The 16,358-nt window shown below is 48.7% G+C and overlaps 1 protein-coding gene across 6 annotated transcripts in view; it reads left to right on the top strand.

The window, feature by feature from the left end:
• thrap3a (thyroid hormone receptor associated protein 3a) overlaps positions 1-16,110 on the top strand; it is a 34,279-nt gene extending 18,169 nt beyond the window's left edge. For 4 of the 6 annotated variants that reach the window (XM_064349578.1, XM_064349653.1, XM_064349738.1 and 1 more), the window contains exons 3-11: positions 2,992-3,933; positions 5,106-5,924; positions 6,677-6,849; positions 7,652-7,763; positions 8,224-8,314; positions 10,005-10,186; positions 11,217-11,412; positions 12,018-12,170; positions 12,895-16,110. In XM_064349578.1, the coding sequence (XP_064205648.1) occupies positions 2,992-3,933; positions 5,106-5,924; positions 6,677-6,849; positions 7,652-7,763; positions 8,224-8,314; positions 10,005-10,186; positions 11,217-11,412; positions 12,018-12,170; positions 12,895-13,122 (2,896 nt within the window). In that variant the 3' untranslated portion in view covers positions 13,123-16,110. Of the gene's footprint in view, positions 1-410; positions 663-2,991; positions 3,934-5,105; positions 5,925-6,676; positions 6,850-7,651; positions 7,764-8,223; positions 8,315-10,004; positions 10,187-11,216; positions 11,413-12,017; positions 12,171-12,894 lie in introns of those variants that run through there. The other 2 variants (XM_064349980.1, XM_064349900.1) reach the window with 2 other exon arrangements.
• The last annotated feature ends 248 nt before the right edge of the window (positions 16,111-16,358 follow it).

Below are 16,358 nucleotides of genomic sequence, written 5' to 3'. Positions count from 1 at the left end.
TAATGAAAAAAAGCAATAAATCAAGTTTTAAAAGGCGTGACCGGTATATTTGCTTGTTGCCGGAGGTGAAATGATTGGTCGTTCATTGGACTTGCCTCAAACCTTTTAAGTGTTACTGTATAGATAGTGTTTATGAATCAATTCTGCTGTTTTTTTTTCTTCTGCTATTTATTTTCACATGGAATTTCTTTCGAAGAGACTTGAACCTATTTTAAGGGTTTAGGAATGTATCTCGCACATACAGTCCGATTGCAGTATGTCATATTTGCATTGCTGTACCATCTAGGTTAAATCTTCAGTGTAGTGAATCATCATTGGAAATAAATCTTCCACGTAGTATGCCTTCGATTAATGTTTTGGAAAGCATCCTTTTTTGGGGGAAAAGACAATTATTAAAAATATTCAAACATAACAATTGGTCCATTTAGGACAGAGTTTTGGGCAGGCCCCTGCCTTGTAATTGGCTGGCAGAGCAACCCCCCGCCCCCCGCCTTGCCTGGGAGGATTACAGTAGAAATGTTTCCCATCTGGCCCACGTGACCGCCCCTTTCCAGCAGCACGCACATAAGAGATACAGAGTCCCTCGCGCCGCCGTGAGTTTGCAATGCCGCTGCCAGTGCTGCTCTCGGTTTGCACTTGATTCCAATGAAAAAACGCACTGGGTGAGTACCGAGGGTCTTTCATACCGTGGGTATTTCAATGGCTTACGTAGGCAATTTTTTGGAGGGACCAAGACTGAAAACGATTTGAAACAAACTTTGGCGTTTTTCCTTATTTTATTTCTGTTCCATGTAGTCTCGCGCGTTGTTATTTTTTGACGTTAGCTTTTTACATGTATGCATTTTCAGTCGCGGCTGTTTTAAGTTGTTAGCTACCTTCTATTGCTTATTACTATAGGTGTGTGTATGCATGCGGTGAAGAAATGTGGGTATTAAGATAATGTTTATTCGTATTGCTCGTTTGTAAATCGCTTACTGTAAGAACATTTGAGATTATGAAGAAATAATCTATTTTTACATTCGGTTTCAGTGGCTGTGTTCTGAATTATGATAATACAGATGTCTCCAATGCTCAGTAAATGACTGCGCACCAGTTGTATGTTACAGATATCTCGTTTTCTATTTGTTTGCTTAATGGCCCGTTCGATGCGTAGCTCGTGTGCTTAAGTCGTTTAATAAAATATTTACCCTTGGCGTGTTAAAGAACCTTGTGTGTTGGCTAATGCTTCGCTTCGCTGGTGTCAGGAAAGCCAGGAGTCTTCTGAGAAGCGCAGACTGTTGATTTTTTCCCCGTGGCAAAGTTAAGCTCGAGCGGCGGTACAGTGCCATCGCGAGGACGCGGCTGGTCTAGCAGCCTCGTGCTGAAGCGGCCATCACCGAACTTAAAATGTCCGTTATACTCCATTATGGGAGCTTTTCATAGGTTTTTTTTCTTTGAATATCATCTTCCGAAAATAGTTTGTCACAGTACATGTAGCAAGGAATACTGGTAGTAAAATAGTTTATTGTGTAAAGCCATACTTATATTATTTATTTATTTATTTTACCACTGGTGGATTTCTTTTCATCTCATTTTCTAAAACTTCTTCTGTGCGCACATCTATTTAAACTATGAGTATTGATGCTAAGAAACGTCATTCCACGTGATATTTACGTGCATGCGTTTCACATATAACAACTATTGTTAATAAATCTCCATTCATTGCAAGCAGAGGCTTTCTTTGGGAGGAGGGAGGGGGTGGGGGTGGAAGTGTGGTGAGCTAAATTTGACTTACAGCTAGCATTTCACTCCTCCTGCCAAATCATGTTTTGAATTCTGACGTTTAGATTTGACTGTTAAAAAGACACGGCTACCATGTATTGGTGTTGGTTTTTGTTGTCATCGTGAAGTTTTTAAATGCGTTTTTTTTTTTTTAAATTTGCGCTGAATAGTTTTGATTCTTTAAACATGTTAGTTTCACGGTGGCATTGACTAGTATTACCGTGACGATAACCTTGTGCTGAAGCATAATTTCAAATGGCAGCTGTGGGAGACTTGTGTGAACGGCGCTAGGCTTAGCACCGGAGCTAAATCGTGATCTGGCTCCAGATCGTGACCGTGACCGTGCCGGTGCGGACTGGGGGTTCCACTGCCCCCCCCGGGTGTCAGAATCTCAGCCAGGGAGGGGGGATGGTTTGAATAAACGGCACTGCCCTCGTGTCTGAAGAGGGACTTGGCTGCAGTCTGCCTTGCTGAAGTGGAAAATCTTGGTTCAGAAAGTAAAAAATCCCGCGCGGTGTTTTGTTCCAGTCACCCGAATTTGCTAATTTGCGCAGGTCTTCGGCCAGGTGGTAGAACTGATTCGTGAAATCATTTGGCTGAGCTTTCATGGGTGGAAGGAAACACATGGCGGGGCTTTTACTTTCTGACCCCGGGAATTCCCACCTCTGTCGGCCTGTGCCAGCCCTGCTTTGCTCTGCTGGTGAGCTGTAGCGTGAGAAGACTCTCCGTGGAGGGAGGGTGCTCTTCTGCGCCCTCCCCGAAATTACAGAGGAGGTGGGCCTACAGATGTGATCAGGCAATCCACTTTTGGAAGGAAATGCAAAATATCGGGTTCACCAATTGGCATTAAATAACAATAAATGGGTAAATAAATACATAAACTAGTCGTACAACTGTGCCCTTGTCCTGGAAAGCCGCTGGTGTGCTGGATTTTGCTTTCACCATAAAATGAGTAAATATTTAGACCTGAAGACTCGGGGTGTTTTGAATTCACTGCACAATAGACTGGTTTAATTTATCAGTTAAGTGCTGAGTGACTGAGAACCAGCAGACCCTGCAGCTCTCCAGGACCAGCGCTGGTCACCTTTGGCATAATGGGATAGACTTCATAAAGAGAGCAAGTCCCTTTTCTACCTGCCCCTCCCACCACTATCTTCTCTTCTTCCTCTCTCCATTCCCTCACCCTCACCTTCTCTCTCTCTCTCTCGTTCTCTGCGTTTCTCTTCCCAGTTCTAGGTCTCGCTCTCGTTCGAGATCCCATTCCCCCGCCCATAACCGGGACCGGAACTACCCGCGGGAGTACCAGAACAACCGCGAGTTCCGGGGCTACCACCGAGGCTTCCGGAGGCCCTACTACTACCGCGGCCGGGGGCGGGGCTACTTCCCGCGGGGCCGCTACCAGCGCGGGGGCGGGGGCGGCGGCTACAACAACAACTACCGCCCCAACAACTGGCAGAATTACCGCCAGCACCCGCAGCAGCAGCAGCCCCCCCCGCACCACCCGCACAGCCCCAGGAGGGGGCGCTCCCGCTCGCGCACGCCCAAGAAGCGCTCGGGCAGCCCCCGCTCGCGCTCCCGATCCCGCGACTCCGACCGCTCTTCCTCGGGCCGCTCCCGCCGCTCGCACCGCTCCTCCTCCTCTTCCTCGCGCTCCTCGTCGCCGCGGCGACGCTCCGGCTCGGGCTCGGCCAAGCGCGGGTCCAAGGGTGCGAAGGACCGGTCGGCGTCTAAGGAGGCCGCGCGGGCCGGGAGCCGGAGCGGCAGCGGGAGCGCGGCCGGGGGCGGGGCCGGGGGCGGGGATGCGGAGCCGGAGGGCGGAGCCGGCGGGCCGGCCGGGGAGGAAGGGGGGAACGCCCCGGAAAGGGCGGCGGGGAACTGGCAGGGCCTGACGGACTACAACACCAGCCCCAAACGGGCCAGCCCGCAGCTGCGCTCGGCCGTCATCGTCGGCCAGGGGCCCGCGGTCACCGGCCAGCCCAGCCCCACCCCCACCCCCAAGAGCTCCAGCTCTTCCAGCAACAGCGCCGCCACCTGGCACGGAGGTGGTACTGCGCCCCCCTCCCAGAGCCCTAAGCAGAAAAGCCCCACGGCCGCCTTCTCCGGCTTCGGGTTCTTTTCTAAAGAGGATCACAGGGCCGGCGACAAGAGCGCCATCTCCGCCGCCTTCAAAAAGTATGTGGCATTTCCTCCTCTCTCTCTCTGTTTAAACTTTCAGTTCTTCCCTCCCTCCCAGCTAGACCAGGTTTGGAATTGGTCTCGCGTTCAGTGTGCGAATCGGCCGTTAGTTGTAACATGACTTCTTCCTGCTTTTCTTTTCCTCTGCGTTATCGCTAGATTTTGTTTACTTAGGCCCATGTTTCATTAAGGCAGTACAATGATAGTCGTCTTATTCAGAGATGTTGCTTTTTTTTTTGGTTTCCGAGTATGTACCCATGCTAATTAAGTTTTTTTTTTCTTTAGTTTTGTTTGTGGTTTTAGCTTTTGCTCATGACCAATTACAATGGTAACTTATCATTAATTAATTATTTTTTGTTTTTGTTTAGATTTTTTTTTAGTCTGTGCTGTGCTTCAAAGCTTGGAGGAAGAATATTGTTTAAAGTGGGGAGTCGTAGCCTTCTGCTTAACTAACCAACCCCAAACGTGCCCGCTATTTGCCACTGTTGGTTAGAGGCACATTGTATGCTTTCTGAAATACTTAGGGGACTGGGTGAAGGTAGGAGTAAGTATATTAATTTCATTTGAATTATAGTCTGTCATGTCCCGTGGCTATATAATTTAACATAATATATAATTGTACACGATGTGATGAACTCTTTTTTTAAACATTTAGAACTCCAGTATATTGTGATGTTCCTCTGTCCCTCAGCTCCCACAGTAACGTCTTAAAGTGGTTTAATCCCCTAGTCACATAGTTGCTTTTGGCAATTTGGTGACGCTCCCTTGGGCCACACAGCAGGTTGAAACTGGATTGTGCTGGTTTGAACAGCAGCCGGGGACGATGGGAGCTGTGTATGTGTGCTCCCTGGCTCCCTGCGGGTGTGGGTGTAAACCTCTGGCGGTCTGTAATCAGGCCCTCGTGCATTGCCGAAAAAAACAATTACCTGCCCCCCCCCCCTCGCTGATTGTCCTTGCCAACTGCTCCTAAAGCTGTTCTACATAAAATTACCCTGCCTCCGCCTCGGTCTGTGATCTGTGAGCTAAGGAGGCCTGTAAGTATTACCCTGTCACAGGCCTTGTAGCAATTAGACACGTCGACGGCGGTGGACGTGAAGGTGGCAGTTAGCGTTGGCCGCAGAGTTTTTTTTTTTTTAAATGGCGCCCGTGTCTCCCTTGTGATTGGCCAGGTTCCTGGAGGAGCACAAGAGTAAGAAGCAGGCGGCGGAGTGGGAGAACGGCCGAGACAAGGAGGCCGGCGACGGGGCCGACGGGGAGCCGGAGAAAGGCCCCGCCTTCGACAGAGGCCCCGCCTACGGCGCCCAAAAGGCCTCCGACAAGGAGAAGTACAAGTACGCCGACGGGTTCGAGGCGGGCCTGTCGTCCGCCAGCGGGGGCGGGGCTGGGGCTGGGGCTGGGGCTGGCGGTAGCTTCATGAAGGGGGCGCCCCCCTTCCTGTGTGGGGAGGAGGAAGAGGAGGAGGAGGAGGCGGCGGCGGCAGTGGAGAAGGTGCCCGCCCGGAGGCCCCAGAAGCCCCGCAAGGACCGGGAGGCGGAGGACGAGCCCAAGGACAAGGTCAAGACCAAGGTCACGCTGTCCACGCGCGAGCTCTTCGAGGAGCGCTTCGGCAAGTGGGACGACCTCGCCTACTTCCCCTCCGGCAAGGAGCGGGCCCGGAAGGACCCGGAAGGCGAGGACGAGGAGCCGGACGAGGCGGACGAGGAGCTGTACCGGAGCAGGAAGCAGGAGCGGGCGGCGGCGGCGGCCCTGGCCAAGAAGGAGGCCCTGTACCGGGGCTTCTCCCCCGATAAGCTCCCCAAAGCCCGCAAAAAGGAGCCGCCGGCGCTCAGCCCCTCCCCCCCGCTCCCGCCCGCCCCCCGCCGGGCCTCCGACGCCCGGGACAGGGACCTGTTCATGGTCCCGCGGGACGCGTCCCCTCTCAGGGCCTCGGGGAAGAGAGGGGCGGAGTTCGGCGTGAGAATGGAGTCTTTCAGAGACGAGCTCGCCAGGTAACCACGCTCAGCCGGAACCCGGCACAGACCCTCCCCGTGCCCCGGGCACGGTGTACCCCAGGGGTACCCGGCTCCTGCCTGTGTGAGCTGTAGTGTGTGCCGCTGCCTTTGGTTGCCATGCAGAATGCAGCCGGTTTAGGCCTTTTCAGCAAGGCGTGTGGATTCTGACCAGCCCATGACTTAAATGAATCTGTGAAGTACGGAAATGATCGAAAAGGCAGAAGATGCTGTGGCCCTCCAGGCCCGGGGTCTTCGCACCCCTGTGCTAAATTTGAAATACCGAGGCCACTTGCTGCCTTAGCACATGAAAGCAGGCCCGAATCGTGATTTTATTTTTATCTGAAAACTCAGTGTTGAAATGTAGAAATACAAACCAAATATCCTTAAAGGTGATATTATAAAATAATTCTCTTTCCGTTTTGGGCTGAGGACCGCCTGGGCCTTCTCCAGACATCCCAGTTTTGGAAGCGGTTACACTTGGCCCTTAATGGGCACTGCCTCTCTTGTAGTAGATTTGTAATGATGGATTCCGTGTCTGTAACCCCAGACCTCAGCTAGGATGGAGAGGTTTATAAATATGCGCACGCTGAGGGAAATGTGACTCGTCCAGTTTCCAGGTAGAGCACCGTATGATTTAATTAATGGCACAACAGCCCTGTCGGCGGGAAGTGGCGTTGACCGTTTCCTCTTTTGTGTTTGCTCTCCCCGATCCTCCCCCTCTCCTCCTGCCCCTCCTGCCCCTCCTCCAGCTCGTCTGGGGTTCTGGCTAGCGAGCGCCGGCTCTCTCGGGACCTGGTGCACCCCTCTAAAAAGGATCCCGAGTTTCGCTCCATCTTCCAGCACATTGAGAACACGCAGCTCTGCAGGAGCCCGTCCGAGCTGTTCGCCCAGCACATCGTCAACATCGTCCACCAGATCAAAGGTACCCTTCCCACAATGCACCACAGCACGCTGCCACTACACCGAGCCGCTGTCATCCCCGACATCCCTGACAATGTGCCCACAATGCACCTTACCACACTGCCCCTTACCCTCATACAACATACATGTAATGTACCCACAATGCACCTTGACACACTGCCCCTTACCCTCATACAACATACATGTAATGTACCCACAATGCACCTTACCACACTGACTTCAAAAAAAGAATCTAAAATGTTTTGATTACTCTTATATACATTGTCTTGATTGGCAGCTGGTCACAGGTCCAGATCTCTGGCAGGATGCCCCTTACGGTTCTCAGTGCCAGAGTGTCGGAGATTATAAACATCTTCTGTTTAACGTCCAGCTTTAAATACGGGTAAAAAAATGAAGGTTCTGCGCTTCCTCTGGCCAGAGCATCGGTCTGGCGAGCTCCACTGAAAGCAGACTGACTTCTGCGTTCCAAATCACCGGGCCGGGCGCTTTTATAGACTTAAACACCGGCTTGCCTTCCAGAACTTTCCAAGCTCTGAAGTGAGTCCCATAACGGCACAATAGAAACAGCGTGTGCTGTGTGTCCGTATCCATGGCGACGGTGCTGGGTGATGGTGGGGGGGGGGGTGTAATGGTAGGAGGGGCTGTGTTTTTTTTTTTGATGGGTTGGGCGTAACGGTGGGAGGGGCAGTGTGTTGTTTTTGCGAGCGGGGCAGCGTAACAGTGTGAGGGGCTCTGATTTTTTTTTGCGGTTGTGTTTCTAACGGTTCCTCCTCCCTCCTCCTCCTCCTCCGTCCCGTGTGCAGCCCAGCACTTCCCGTCCTCAGGGCTGACTCTAAACGAGCGCTTTGCCCTGTACCAAAGACGCGCGGCCGAGAAGGAACAGGCCAAGCCCAGGAAGAGCCCCGAAATACACAGGTAGAGCCGCCTGGGGGGCGTGCCTTTCAAGAACCGCCCTTTCTCTGCCCCCCCCCAATAGACAGCGCTGTTACAGCTTTGGATCTGACAGGAAAAACATATGTCTGCACTCTGTCTTTCTCCCTCTTACTCTCTCATTCTGTCTTTCTCTTTTCTCTCACACTCTGTCTCCCCCTTGCTCTCTTTCTTTCTCTCACACACTTTCTCTCCTTCCCCCTCTCCCTCACTCTCTTTCTCTTTTCTCCCGCACTCTGTCTCTCTCTCCCCTTTGCTCTCTGTCTGTATTTATCTCTCTGTAGTCCTGTATTTATTAATTTATATATTTCCTATTATGTAGTTCCCCCCCCCGGTAAAATGTCAGTTGTCAGACGGTTATCGTGCCTCTTGCTGTGAGCCCCGCGCTCTCACCGTCCGCCCTCTCAACTTTTCTCTTGTGTGCTGTGGCTCTTGTGTGTTGCAGGAGAATCGATGTCTCTCCCAGTGCTTTTAAGAAGCACTCTCACTCTCACCTGTTTGATGACATGAAAGGGCCCGGAGATGGCAGCTACAAGGTGACCGACCATTTTGAAATATGAAGTATTTGGAGAGAGAGAGAGAGAGAGAGAGAAAGAGAGGAATAACAGAAACAAAAAAAAACACAACAAAACGAACAGGAAAAGCAAGCAAAGAGAAAGGAATGACGGCAGTTGGCTTTAGACTGCTTTCTCTCTTAAGCCTCTGCTTTTCTTTCAAAGGAGGTGCAATAAGTCCCAAAGAAACAAACAAACACAAAGCCCAGAACCCAAGCGAATCAGCCTCATTCAGGTTGTTGTGTGTTGCTATAACCCCACGTTTGAGATACGGGTATACTGTGGGCACACGCCCCACCCAAAGGGGCAGTTGGTTCGAAACGTGAGAGAGAGGCAGAGAAGGAGGTGCCCTTTGAACCCGTGTCTGAGCCTCTCAAAGGAATGTCATCGTAAGTATTTTTCTTTAAAAAACCACAAATAAGACCAAAAAAATATGTAAAAAAAAAATGGCTGAACACACAAGTATTTAAGGGGTTGAGACATGATGTAATTTTCTCTCAAAGACCATGGGTTTGTTACGCTGGTCCTGGACGGCCGCAGGGTCTGCTGGTTTGCCTCTCAGCTGTTTATTGATCAGTTAAAGCATCTGATCACTCAGTTGCAGGTGATGTACATCAAATGATGATTTCTTGGAGCAAATGTTTTCATTAGTTTTTTTTGGTGGAGAAACCGGCAGATACTACTGCTCTCCAGCATCAGGATAGCAGACCCATGGTCTGGATCTGTACAGGAATATTTATCTAAGGCCTAGTAGCTGTTTTTTCCTTTCTTTCACCTCCCATCATTCTCATGCTGTTTTTTTTTCTCTGTAAGAAGCGTATTTATTTCTGTGCACCCGAATGTGTAGTTTGGTGAATATTCGATCGGATTCGTTCTCAGTGTCTGTGTAACAGAGCTGAGTTACAGTGAGAATGGTGGGAGGCGTTGCTGGCACACAAAGGAAATTCTGGGATGCGTGAATAATTAGCAGTGACCACTAGAGGGTGTGCAGGAGACGGCTCCACACCTCCCACATTGCCTATACCTTTGGGTCATGGTGCAGCTGGTGGAGAAAAAAAGGCCTGTGGTTGTGAAACAGTAAATATCAGGAAGCAATTTTGGCCAGACTTTGAGTGATGGAAGGGAACACGCAAGGGTACAGCGTGCACTCTAGAGCTGGGAGTGTATTTACACCAGAGCAACAGCACTGACTGCAGACCTGTGTGGTGTGTCTGGAATCTGGACACCCTGACCTCCTCCTCAGTAACACGTGTACTTTTAATAAATTTAAAAATATATATTTAATGTATTTTTTTGATGGTTGTATAATGCGGCGGTAAGCTCACTTAAGCTGCAAAATGGCTGCCCTGTTTTCTGAAGCGCTTTTCCCTGAATTTTATGAGCGTGTTTTCAGTTATCCTGGTCCGGGATCTGTACCTTCTGAGCTGTGTTAAAGCACAAGATCCGGGCCAATTAAAACGCTCCAGCAAACTCACCCAGCATCTCCAGTTGTGTGTCACACTCTAGTTGTCCCACGTGGGTTTTTTCCCCCCTTTCTGTCTTTTTGCAGGAGTGTTGATGATGATGATGATGATGATGTTGTTGTGAGGAGTGTATGCGCACGGGCCCGAACTCAGCGCGGGGCACTAACGCTCCCCCCCCCCTCTGTCCGCCCGGATGTGCTGTTCCACAGGAGGACAGGAAGAGGGCGAAGGGAGACTCAGTGGACCTGCGGCTGGACATTGAGCGTCGTAAAAAATACTCGGGCAAGGAGCCGGACCTCAAACGGGAGCGGTCTCGGGATTCGGCCGACTCCCGCGGCTCCAGCCGGGAGCGGTCCAGCGAGAAGTACTCCAAACACCACAAGAAGTCCAAGTGCGTTCCTCCCGCGCATATTTTACATTTACATTCACATCACCGGCTTTCAGCAGACGCTCCTACCCAGAGCGACTTGCACAGCTTTTCACGTCGCGTCCATTTATACAGCTGGATGTATACTGGAGCAATGCAGGTTGAGTACCGTGCTCAAGGGTACAACAGCAGTGTCCTACCCGGGAATCGAACCTGCGACCTTTATGGTACAAGACCAGTCCAGTTCCTCACCCATTACACTCCACTGCTGCGTATTTTACAAACGAGCTCTGGCCCACGGCTACCCGACAGAGCTGGAGCCTCTGTAGTCCTTCAGGACGGCGCGGGCCCGTGTATATTTCAGAGTGTTGGCGCGCGTCTCCGTGGGAACGCCACTGAAAGCTGCGTGTGTGTACCGTGGGCTTCTCCACGGTGCTGCGCGTCCTGGCGCTCCTCAGGCACCCGCTGATCCAGTCCGGCTGATCGCTTCGCCTTGCGATCGTTGCGCTCAGGAGTAACTGAGAACCCGAGAGCCGTTCCACTTCCTGTTTTAGCTCTGCGTTTCAGTCCTCAACAGCGGACAGGCTCCAAATGTGCACGCACGCACGCACGCACACACACACACACACACACACGCACAAATACATATGCGTAATAATATATGCTTTTGGTGTTGTGTAATTATGTTTATGTTAGTCCCCTTTTAATGACCCAGTTATGAAAATATATACACCGCAGTGTTTGGAGACTGATTTTATTTGAAGCCAATTGGGAAATCTAATTTTTTTCTTCTATAATTGTATTGGAATCATGAGCAGACATAGAGTGATGTAATGGTCTTCCGGTCTTCAGAACATTTAGAGTCAGACCTTAAAACAACTTTGGGGAAAAAAAGGAAAACCAGGACAAACATTTTAGAAATGGACATTGTTCCCTCGATTCTGAGGCAGTCTGCAGGCAGTGCCATTGCGAGATCTGACTGGAAAAGCGTATGTTCTCTCCCTCTCTCCTCCTCCTACTCCTTCCTTCCTCCCTCCCCCCCCCCCCCCTTCAGGAAAAGCAAGAAGAAACGTGAGCGTTCTCGCTCTTCCTCGGCCTCCTCCTCTTCCTCCCCGTCCCACAGGGCGGGGCCCGGGGACTACATCCATGAGGACATGGAGCCCAAAGAGGAAGGGGGCTTCAACAAGGCCCGCCTGGGGCCCAGAGAGTTTGGAGGCCCCATGGAGAGAGGACGTGCCCGTGGCGGCTTTGTAAGTTCCCCGTTTAAAAAGTTCTGCTCCTCGTACCTGGTCCTGTTTGCTAGTGTGATTGACCCTGTTTGCTAGTGTGATTGACCCTGTTTGCTAGTGTGATTGACCCTGTTTGTTGGTGTGATTGACCCTGTTTGCTAGTGTGATTGACCCTGTTTGTTAGTGTGATTGACCCTGTTTGTTAGTGTGATTGACCCTGTTTGCTAGTGATATTTTATGTGTTTTCTGGGCTTCGTAAGTTCACAGTTTAAAGAGTTCTGCTCCTGCTACTTGGCCCTGTGTGTTAATATGATATTTTATGTGTTTTCTTGGCCGTGTCTAAACTCCTGGGTATAAATATTTTCCCCTCCTGGTGGGACCATAAAAACCTGCATTATGACTCATGAATCGGCTGCCTTATAATGCAGATCCTTTTAGCAAAGTTTCCATTCGCTCACTTACGATGTATGAATTCATACAGCCAGACATGTTAACATGAGTACACGGTGTGTGTGTGTGTGTGTGTGTGTGTGTATGGATTTACATCTTTACTGATGTTTATGTATTTGTGAATTAAATGATTTTATTTGCTCCTGCTATAATCCTACCTCTGGCTGCCTTTACAGCAGTTCAGAATAAGAGGCAGGGGGTGGAACAGGGGCAATTACCCTGGAAACAATAGCAACGGAAACCCCCCCAACATTGGGGGCATGCCCATACACCCCAAGAATGAGGACTGGGACCCAGAGTACACCCCCAAAAGTAGGAAGTATTACTTGGTAAGTTGTGGCTTTTTTATTTAAGATTCTTTTTTTATTACTTTTCCTTTTTCAGGGTGGAGTGGAAGAGAGGCGAGGGTCTGACTGCAGTGCGTTTTATTGCTTTTTTTATGTGGTTTATTTTTTTTATTGCTTCTGGCCCTTTTTTGGCCCAGTTTGGAACAGCGGGCCGCGTGCATCGGCGCCGGCGGCAGCGCCCCCTGCGGTCGGCCTGGGGGAGCGCTCGCTCTCTTCCGAAACGCGGGAGGTCGGCCGCCGTCTCTCAGCGCTGTGCAGCGCGCATGTCAGCCTCGCGCGGGCGCCAAATCGGCCCGGGCTGGTCAACTGAGACCCCCCCCCCCACTTTCTCTCAGCGACGATGGTGCAAATTATGCACCCCCCCGTGGAGCTGCCCCCGCCGCTCTGGCCCCCGGCCGGGTGCAGATTTTTAGATCATGCCGTAGGGCTCGTCCCAGCACCAGAGCAGTGTCATAACGCGATAAACTACCCTAAAGCCCTGTGAGCTCGTTTAGGGGGATAAACCACCATAGAGAGGCGTGGCGCCTCTGGACGTAAGCTCCACCGCCATGTCCAGTCTTCAGCATCTGAACGAGCCTGACTAACTGGTCTGAGATTTCCATTTAAAAAAGGCCTGTAGACAACACTGTTGCTTCTTTTTTGATCTGACAGGATCTGCATGACCTCTGACCATCTCTCTCTCTATCTGTGTTGCCCCGTCCTGCAGCATGACGACAGAGAAGGGGAGGGCGACAAGAAGTGGCTGGACAACCGGGGTCGGGGGCGGGGCAACTTCGTGCGAGGGCGGGGTCGGTTCATCTTCCGCAAGGCGGCCCCCACCAGCAACAGCCCCAAGTGGACCCACGACAAGTTCCAGGGCAGCGGGGAGGAGGGCGAGCTGCGCGACGAGGACAGCGAGCAGGACCACAAGGAAGAGGACAAGGCAGAGCAGTGAGCACCCCCACCCCGACTGACAGCGCCCCCTAGCCGCCTGGAGGCCACATCGCAGCACCTACCCTCAACATCTCCACTTCTCGCTTTTTTTTTTATTTTTAATTTTCATTAATTTTTTGTTTTAAAAATTCACCTGTGACCTTAACATGGCCAGACTACTGCACGCGAAACGCCCACACAGTCATGCCAACCGTATACGCCAGCGTGCTTTCAGCTTTATGGAGGATGGGGGAAAATTCGACAAAAATCTGCAAAACATATATCAAAAAATTACCAGTGGAGACAGAAACTGAAACCATTTTTAAAGCTTGTTGGCAATTTTTCGGACTGGTTTGTTTTTTTCTCCTGGATTTTTATTTCTCTCAATGCAAATGGAGCAATTGTAGTTAAACTTTTTATGGAACAGTTGTAGTTTCGGGAGTAATTCCTGTTCAGCGGTGTAACTGTGTACATCCATGTTTTTTTTCTCTTTTTCCTTCTTATTTCTTTCCCCCTACTTGCTGTGGGAGCTCCGTTTGGCAGTCAGTGGCAGCATGGGAAATGTAGTTTGTAGAGATGACTGCGGAGCTGCGCTGTAGTTCTCTTTTCGTAGTGCGATTTTACAGGTTTGAGATGCTGTACAATACCTGTAGATCACACAGCGAGGCCAACTTTCTCTGAGGAGACTCAACTGCAGCAAGGAGTTTCTCCAGGCCCTATTTCTTTATACTTTTTAATTGTTTTGAAGAATGTTTTACTTTAATCTTTGATTAGATGGGGCCTGAGAAGGGATCGGGTGTATTTGTGCCTTAGATGTGTACAGATAAATATATATGAATATTTACACGCATAGATGCCGGCAAGTTTTTATTTTTTTTGTTTTTGATAGTTTCTCATGGTAGGCAAACCACACAATACAGCTTTTTTTGGAGGGCGGGGAGGGTCGTTATTTCAGTATCCTACCCCGACCCTTCTCAAATGACGGGACCAAGCTGCTCTCGAAGCGAAGCTCTCCTCCAACAGACGGACGGACGGACGGACGGACAGACACGGTATCCCGCTCGGGAAGAGAGCAGCACCTGACGAAGTCACCGTGCTCATGGAACTCGAAATCGGAATGCCCGTGAGCACCTGGATTGCACCTGGTTCGAAATGCAACCCCAGCCCTCTCACCCACGCCTCCTCCTTCCTGTTTGGTCGTTGAGGTCGGGTTCCTTCTCTTCATACTGGATTAAAGTAGCTGGCTTCTGCCCTGGGCGTGTCTTCAGTACCAGAGGTTTTTGTGGACACTGTACTAGATTTCTCTTCTGTATTTTTAGTTAAAGCATTGAGGTTGTTGATTTTATTTTTTTTTTAGGATGAAATGTCACAGCATTTATGTTTGTGCCTCAGATTCTTTTTTTTTTTTTCTTTTTTTTGAGAATTCACTCGTATAACTTTCTAAATAGACACAATTACTGAAAAAAAAAACTGCAATGTTTGTAGAAACTAAATTATTGCGGCCTTTGTACGTCTGGAAAATTTAAAATGGTTATGAAATGTATTTCGTTGGTGTACTCTGTCAGTGTTTGAATGCTATAGCTGTATTTCTTTACTTTCTATGAGCGTGGACTTTTTTTCCCTTTTTAATTTACATTTAAATGTTTAAATTAAATACACGGGAACATGGTCTAGTGTAGTGCATTGCGAAGATGGAGACACTGTTTGATGCTAGGCTATGGTAGACCAATGTGTTTCAACAGCGCGATCAAAAGCAAAGCTACGTGTTATTATTATGGTGTACCTTTTTAGTCATCTTAAAATGAGTTTCACTGGATGAGGTCATTTTGGGGAAACTCGTTGGTTATTTACACTGCTCCTCAGCTACTGTGAGTTATTGTATCTCCAGCGCCCCCTGTGGGCAATATAGGTAGCGCTCCATACTTGAGATGTAAAATTATATCAGTGTAAGATTTTTTTTTTCTGTAAATAACATTCAAGGAAATGGGGAAACAGATAATTTGGCCAGAATTAGCTTAAGATGGCCAGTTATGTAAAATAATTTGTTGACGGTAGGCTATAGCTGTTCTGAAGTAACATTAGCTAGAGAACAAGCAATTGCGCTAATCATAAATTAAACCTTTTTGAAAGAAGGCCAATCTAGTGACACTCTTCATGCCATTAGTTCACACTGAATTGAATTCCCACATCACTGTGAATCAGCAGTTTTTAATATTTTCCCCCAAAGGTAAATTGAAGCGAAATCTGTTTATTTAAAAAAAAAAAAAATTTTTTTTTAAAGTAAACCCTAAACAAACTCATGTATTCAACAGAAAACAACTGCATAATTCTCCATATGCATATAAACACACAGTTCATCTAGATGATGACATATTGTGTCCAGCACCACAGCGTTGCATACATTTGAAGGCATCTGTGTAAGTTGATGCTTGATACATTGGCCACTAATGAACTCAAAAGATTATTTTATTTTATTTTTTGCAATAATGCAAAGTGCTCATGTGTTTTGGATATATAGCAGTTTTAATTTAAATGTAAAATCTTGTAGATGTATATCTAGGGGAAAAAAAATAATTGGTGTGACGGATTATCACTGTTAAGTGGCAGGATTTGTTTACGTTATCCTCCTTGGCAGAAGTGTTTGCACCAGAATCATGTTCCCGTGTATCCACAGTGCATTTCTGCAAGGTGCAACCCAGTCTTCCTCCAGCAGTTTTTAAAACTAAAAAAAAAAAATGGCGAGAAATGTCTTTTTTTATAACAGACAGAAATATTAAACTTAATAGGAAGAATGAAGAATATGGTGATAAAAAAAGACAGTTGCACTACGGTCTGTCACGTTCTGGATTGCACTGCACTATACTGTACAGGTTGGACTTTAGTACTGTGATTGATGTTTTTGTTTGACAGGCAGTCATTTTTTAAAAATCGTTTCTGTAGCTGTTTTCTCTTCCCCCCCCCCCCCCCCCCCTTCGATTGTCAATAAAAAAACAAAATCAGCTTCATTTTATACACGCGTGATTCGTTTTTGAGAACAGTGTGGTTTGATTTCTGCGCTACTGAACGTGGTGTCTTATTTCCTCTGAATGAACCTGTCCCATTATTGAGACTGATGATGTAATTATGACTGACGGTGGATGAAATATGAGACTTTTGCTTATGGCTGAACGTGTGAAGTAATCTCTGGAGAAATGACAGGTCATTTTGTGTTTTGGGATATTCGTACTAGCGTCTTTTAAAAAAAAAAAAAAAAAAAAA

This window comes from Anguilla rostrata, chromosome 1, assembly GCF_018555375.3.
Source record: "Anguilla rostrata isolate EN2019 chromosome 1, ASM1855537v3, whole genome shotgun sequence".
Taxonomy (NCBI): domain Eukaryota; kingdom Metazoa; phylum Chordata; class Actinopteri; order Anguilliformes; family Anguillidae; genus Anguilla; species Anguilla rostrata.
This window is presented reverse-complemented; position numbering and strand designations above follow the sequence as displayed.